General features: G+C 59.1%; 1 protein-coding gene across 3 annotated transcripts in view; it reads right to left on the bottom strand.

The window, feature by feature from the left end:
- Nucleotides 1-245: 245 nt before the first annotated feature.
- The window catches only part of ARID3B (AT-rich interaction domain 3B), a 49,225-nt gene continuing 43,470 nt past the window's right edge, over nt 246-6,000 (bottom strand). For all 3 annotated transcript variants that reach the window (XM_027571694.2, XM_035728188.1, XM_035728187.1), the window contains 5 exons: nt 5,731-5,914; nt 4,333-4,604; nt 3,970-4,224; nt 2,480-2,578; nt 246-440 (listed from right to left, as the gene is read on the bottom strand). In XM_027571694.2, coding sequence (XP_027427495.2) covers nt 277-440; nt 2,480-2,578; nt 3,970-4,224; nt 4,333-4,604; nt 5,731-5,914 — 974 coding nt within the window. In that variant the 3' untranslated portion in view covers nt 246-276. The remainder of the gene's footprint in view (nt 441-2,479; nt 2,579-3,969; nt 4,225-4,332; nt 4,605-5,730; nt 5,915-6,000) is intronic.

The following is a 6,000-nucleotide window of genomic DNA, read 5'->3' as shown; positions in this document are numbered from 1 at the left end:
GGAACCCGGGAGGAAGCTGGACGCCCGCAGACCCTGCCTGGTTCTCCAGGGCGATCCCTGATTGGACAACGCTGCCCTGTCCTGCCCCTGCAGCCTCTCCCTGTCCCCAGAGTACAGCAGGACCTGAACGGAGCCTGGACAGACGGACACGTCCAAACTCTCAACATCTGGCCAAATGGTGTTTGACATGGGCTCCGCGAGATGAGGTAAATTCTGTGCATCAACCTCCTTCACTCTCGACAGGAGAGTGGGGCGTGGGGAGCTGGGTCCTGCCCCTCAGAGGGACCAGCTGGTGGAGGGCTCGGCGCTGGGGGTGCCCCGGGACGAGGTAGGACTTGGCGAGCAGTGAGAGCTGCTGCTGCCGCTGGCGCTGCCACCCAGGCTCTGGGGGGTGGGCCCCGCGATGAGGTGGACCACGGGCTTCTGGGCAAACAGCACACCTGGCGGGGGGTGGGGGGTGCAAGTGTGAGCAGCTGAGGAGACACAGGCAGTGCTCTGTCCCCGCACGCGTGCGCTGCCTGACCCAGCGCGGGGCTGCGATCCTCCGCACCCCGCGCTGGCCGCCGCCCGGAGTCCCGAACACCTTCCCCCTTCGGGTGCTCAGGGCCGGCGAGGGGGCAGAGGTAAACCATGCTTTTGAGGAGACACAACCAGTGCTCTGCGGGTGCTGCTCCCTTCTCCGGCGGGTGGTGGGAACAAAGAGAAGGTCAGAAGGCAAGGGCGAGCAGGTCAGGAAAGGCTCCGGGGGAGAGAGCAGGCCCGGGCGGGCAGAAAGAGCAGCCGGAGGAAGGGCCGGCGTGCCAAGCAGAGCTGTGACAGAGCCGTGGCGGGGGCGCCCGGCAGCCTGCACTCAAGGGCGGGAGGAGGGGGGCCGGCGCCTGAGGCGGGAGAGGTGGGAGGCCTGTGTGCCTCTCAGGAGGCGGGTCTTACCCCGCACTGTGCTGATGGTGACGCCCCTGGAGGTTTTAAGGGGAGGGACATGATGAGATCTGTGTCTTACAATGCTCTCCGTGGGGCTGGGTGGCATCAGGGCAATGGAGGCCTGCAAGGAAGCCACTCCAACAGCGGGGAGAGGCCCAAACCAGGGTAGCGGCGGTGCGTGCGGCCGGAGACGGGGAGAGAGCAGAGTAGCGGGGTCCACTCGGCTCTGGGGGCTCCCAGGAACAACTTCCTGGTTCCTGGCCTGCGCGACTTGCACACCCACTGACAAAGGGCACAGGTGGGACGGGGACTGAGGCAGGTGAGGTCTGGGGAACTTTCACCTCTCTTCTGACTGCTCCCCATTCTGAGAGAAGGAGGTGTGATCTCCTTTCTCCTGAGATAGGGAGAGGATTATCAGCTCCAGACACGGATCCCCTCCTTCCCTGCTTTCTCCGTGGACCCACTCACAGCCCCCAAGCCTCCTAGGTCACCGAACACCACCAGATGGCAAAGGGCACCTAGGCCTTGCCTGCTGGCTCGCCTGGTCTCCTCGAGGGGCCCCTGGTGTCAGGCAGAAACTTCTGACTGTGGCCTCCGAAGCACCGGCCATGTGGTGACTGGCAGGCAACCTGGCATCACTGCTTCTCTGCAGGCTGCCTCCGAACTCTGTCCCTTCCCTGGCTGCAACCCTGATGCCCACCACTGGTGGCCCAGCAGAGATCCAGAGCCTGAGGCCTGCAGTGTGGTGCCCCAAGGGGGCCCAACCCCCAGCCCCCAGAACAGGAACATTCAAAGGGACAGAACATGCCCTGAGGAAATGCCCCCAGTGTGACGGGAACGTGCAGCTTTAAGCCCCTTTACCGGGCACCTCCTGAGCCCTCTGTCCAACATGAGGCTAGCATGCCTGGGCTCTCCGCCCCCACTCATCAAGCTGCTCTTAGTAAGAGTTGGCTGGGCTTGTTCCCAAACTCACACCTAAACCAAAGAAATGGGGGTGGGGAAAGGGCTGGTTTCCAGCAACTGGAAAGACTCAGTAGAGGTGCTAAACCAACCAGCCAACAAACCACTGCCCATCAGACTGAGAAGGACAACTGTGAAGGACTGGGCGAAATCCTACAAACAGGGGCTGCTTCTGCCGCACTCAGATTCCTCTGCCTGCATGTCAGTCCTTGGTCCATTTTAAAGAAAGGGAATGACAGGCGGTGTTTAGGGAGAGCGGGGTTGAGCTGGTCCGAGGAGAGCGATATGTCACAGGTGGCTTATGACATGTTTAGGGCATTGGTAGCTTCACACTAAAGGACGGCTGCAATTAACGAGCCAGCCATTGGTCCAAAAGGGTCAGACGGAGGGTTTCTATTGTTCTGTCAAGGCTGGGGGGAATCTGTCATCCTGTTAGCAACCCTCAGCTTCTGGCTGGAAAAACCACTTAACCTTTGGAACCTTGAGACTACATGCAAGAAAGCCACCCCCGGGAAGGGGGTTCAGATGGGAGGGTGACAAGCAGGGCCAGCCAGGACTGCCACGCTGTGGACCTCCCTTGGAGCTCCAAGAGCCTCACCTGCATAGGTGGTGCCATCGATGTCCACAGACATGTTGATGCTCCCGATGCTGCCAGTGGCCAGGTTCAGCGCTGCAGCCGAGGCCTCTGATCTGTCTTCTGCTGGGGACAAGGGAGACAGCGGGCCTGGTCAGGCCTCCTGGCGCTGCAATGTCCTCTCGGAGGCTCTCCCGCTCTCCCGGACTGGCCACAGCTGGCCGAGGCCTCCCACTTCTAGAAAGCATCCGTACAACCTTCTCCTGAGCGTCAGGTCTGGCAAGAGAACCCAGGCTTGCCAATGTCCAATTGCTTGCTTTCCCCATTTTCCGAGGAGCCACTTACTTCCCCCACTTCCTCTGTTGTCCAAGGAAAGGGATCACAGGCAGCAAAGCACTGACCCTGGCTCCTGGCTGTGCACCGACACTTTCAACGTGATTCGGCCAACCCTAACTAAGCACCTACCACCCACTGGGCTGGGGAACCAGAGACGAGGAAAGCCCAGTCACCACCTCTGGGTATCTGCCTTTTCTCCTCCTCCGCTTAAGCGGGCTGGGTCCTCAAGGAGAGGGTTTGCCTGCTCAGTGTGTGGCCCGGCACCTGTGACCCATTTCAACCTGACCATCTGTGAAAGCTGCAGGTACCTGGGGCCTCTGCCTGGCTCACTCCAGACTCTGCCCTTTCACCATGCAGCCAAGAATTCTTCCGGATGAGCTGTTTTTCTCTTAGTGTCTGGCTGGTGCAGGACCAGGGGCACCAGCCCTGAGAGGGGCACAGAGCAGAGCTGTTGCCGCCAGCGTCCTTCTGCTCCTCACCTGGGGACGGGGGGGGCAGGGAGCACTGCCTGCGAATACGCACAGCTCCCTTCACACCTGACTTCTTCCCATCACATGCTCGCTGAAGTTTGTTCTGCGATAGTGTCAAGGGCAAGAACCGCAAAGAAAGTGTGTGTGGGGAAGGGGGGGAACAAGGGGCATGGAGTGTGTGATTCAGGAGAAGGCAGGGCACCTGAGAAACGAGGAGGGGGAGGGAAGGATGTCAACGATGCTACCAAACTTGTATTTCCTCTTTTCCCCTGGTTCCGGAGGGTCACAGGCAGCCTGGCCTGAGGCACTCGGGCCCCTTGTGGAGGCTTGGGGATGGAGGGGCTGCCTTCCGCCCAGAGCCCAGCTCTACATCCGGGGAGGCGCTGGGGGGAAGGCTGAGCCCTTTCATTTAGACAGATCAAAAGGCTGGTGAGGAAGAGGAGCATAGCAGCTGTCCCCGAGGGCCTCTGGACCCTCCTCCTTGAAGGACTCCTCTTTTTTGCCAGAGAACAGGGCGCTGCCTGAGGCAATTTTTGGTCAGCTTGGTGAGCTGAGATCCCAGTGGCCACACAAGCGCCATGTGACTTTCTGGCCTTGAGACTGTTCTGGGATGTGAAGCCCAGTCACAGGATGTGAACGGGCCCTGGAGGGGAGCCCAGGTAGGCACCCAGCGGGAAGGGAGGCCCTGCTTGGGGGCCTGGCGCTCACCCCTGCCATTGATCCTGATCTTCATGGGCAGCTGCCGTGCCACGCTGAACAGGCTGCGCTGGAAGGCCTGCTGCACCAGGCGCTGCTCCTCCTCCGACAGCCTGGACGCCTTCTTCTCGGGGGGCTCCCCTGATTCCAGCCGCTCCCGCAGCTGTTCCAGCGCAGCCGTCCGGGTACCGGCCTGCTGGCCTGCCAAGGCCACAGGCACAGCCAGGCGATTTGGCACGGGCACTGTTGTCACTGGGACGCCATCACCTGGCAAAGGCACAGGAGCTGGACTGATTCATGATCCCCGGCCCCCGCACCTGACAGTGGGCTCTGCCACTCCCACCCTGCCCACCCTCCCTGCGGGGCCCTACAGACCTTTCCTGAGAGTGGTCGCAGGGGGTACCCGAGGGCTGCTGGCATTGGCGCCACTGCTGGAGCCCAGCCCGAGGATGGGGAAACGGATCTTGGGTGGGGAGAGAAGGGCGGGGGCCCCGGCGGTGGCGGCAGCAGGAGAGTAGCCCAGGAGGGAGGAACTGTAGCTGGGCCGCCGGCCCTCCCTCCGGTTGCCGTCGATGGCGGCCTGGAGCTCTGCCGGGGAGCTCAAGGCTTTCTTCTCACACTCATAGGCATAGAGATACTTCATGTACCTGGAGGGAAGGAAGGAAGGGAGGAGAATAGTCCAGAACGGTACAAGAAGCCACCCAGTTTAAGTTTATGGGTCTCCGTGGGACAGGCCTCTGGGACACAGGATCACTTGGCCGAAGAGGAAGGTCCAGGGAGGCCGGATGCCCTGCCCCAGGCCCCTCTAGCTGCTACTCAACACTGTACCAAACTCTGCTCCAAATAGAGGCACCGTTCCTTAAGTGAAATAAAGAACATCTTCACTCATGTTTCATGTTTGTTTTGGCACTGTTTTAGGTGCCATTTAGAAATGTTTTTGCAATGTCCTCCTGGCTCCTGGATGCCCTCACGATTCTGAGTCAGGCTGGTCAGGTAGGAGCACTGTTTCCTGTCCCTCTTTGCATCACATGTCCCAAGAAGCAATCATCTACCCAAGAACCTTGAGAGGAGGACTGCTGTACTGATTACAGCTCTGTCCCCAACTTCTGCTGGAACAGTTCCAAAGATAAAGCCCTTCTCCTTTTCAGCATACTGCCTCACTGATGCTCATTCCGTATTCTCCAGAGAGCAACACCCAGTGTGTTCCAACGAACAGATTCCCCTTGGCCCTCATTCTCTGATGCTACCCTTGGTTCCCCTGCTCCTAGTACCCCCATAATTAATTCAAATGATGATAAAAATAGGTCCCAAATCCCAGGTCCTCTGTTGCCAGGCAAGCAGAGTGTCAGGTAGGAAGGGCTAGGCTTAGGGTGGAGGTGCCGTGTGGGAGATAATGTCCTGGAAAGAGTGCTACGGGGCCAGAAGCCCAGGGGTGAATCTCAGCTCTGCTACTACTAGCTGGTATGGCCTTGATCGAACCATTTAACCTCGGAGACTCAGTTTCTGTTTCCTGAAGAATGAGACAGCACCTACCTCACAGGGTTGATGGTGAGGTCTGAAAGAAACAGAATGGCAAAGTAGCCTTGGCAGACACTTGGGAAATGGTGGCTCTCATGATCACTTAGTAGAAAGGGATTTGGCTCCTGGCTGCATTGGGAATTCCTCCCATCTTGCCCACTGTACAGTGGAATTTCCTTCCTTCCTCTCCTCTAGGTTAAAACATCCCCTTTCTCCCAGCCTCAGCTTCCTTTCCCTAAGGCCCCGGCCACTCACTGGGTCCTCAGGGTAAAGGCGGCGCTGGTGATTGATGTGGGCAGGTTCAGGCCTTTGGTGATCTCCCGCCAGATCTTCTTGTTGATGATCTCCACCAGGCCCCCCTTCTCTGTCACCAGCTTATACAGCATATACAGGTCCAGGATCTGCTTGGCCATGATGGGGATTCGATTGATGGGGGTCCCTGTGATTGCCCAAATAGAGAAACAGAGGGTTGTGTCATCAAGCAGAGAAAGAAGACATATGCATGTGCCCAGCTTTTGCAGAGTT

The sequence above is a fragment of the Zalophus californianus genome, chromosome 6, assembly GCF_009762305.2.
Source record: "Zalophus californianus isolate mZalCal1 chromosome 6, mZalCal1.pri.v2, whole genome shotgun sequence".
Lineage (NCBI taxonomy): Eukaryota > Metazoa > Chordata > Mammalia > Carnivora > Otariidae > Zalophus > Zalophus californianus.
The sequence above is the reverse complement of the archived record's forward strand: the minus strand, read 5'-3'. Positions and strand labels throughout refer to the sequence as shown.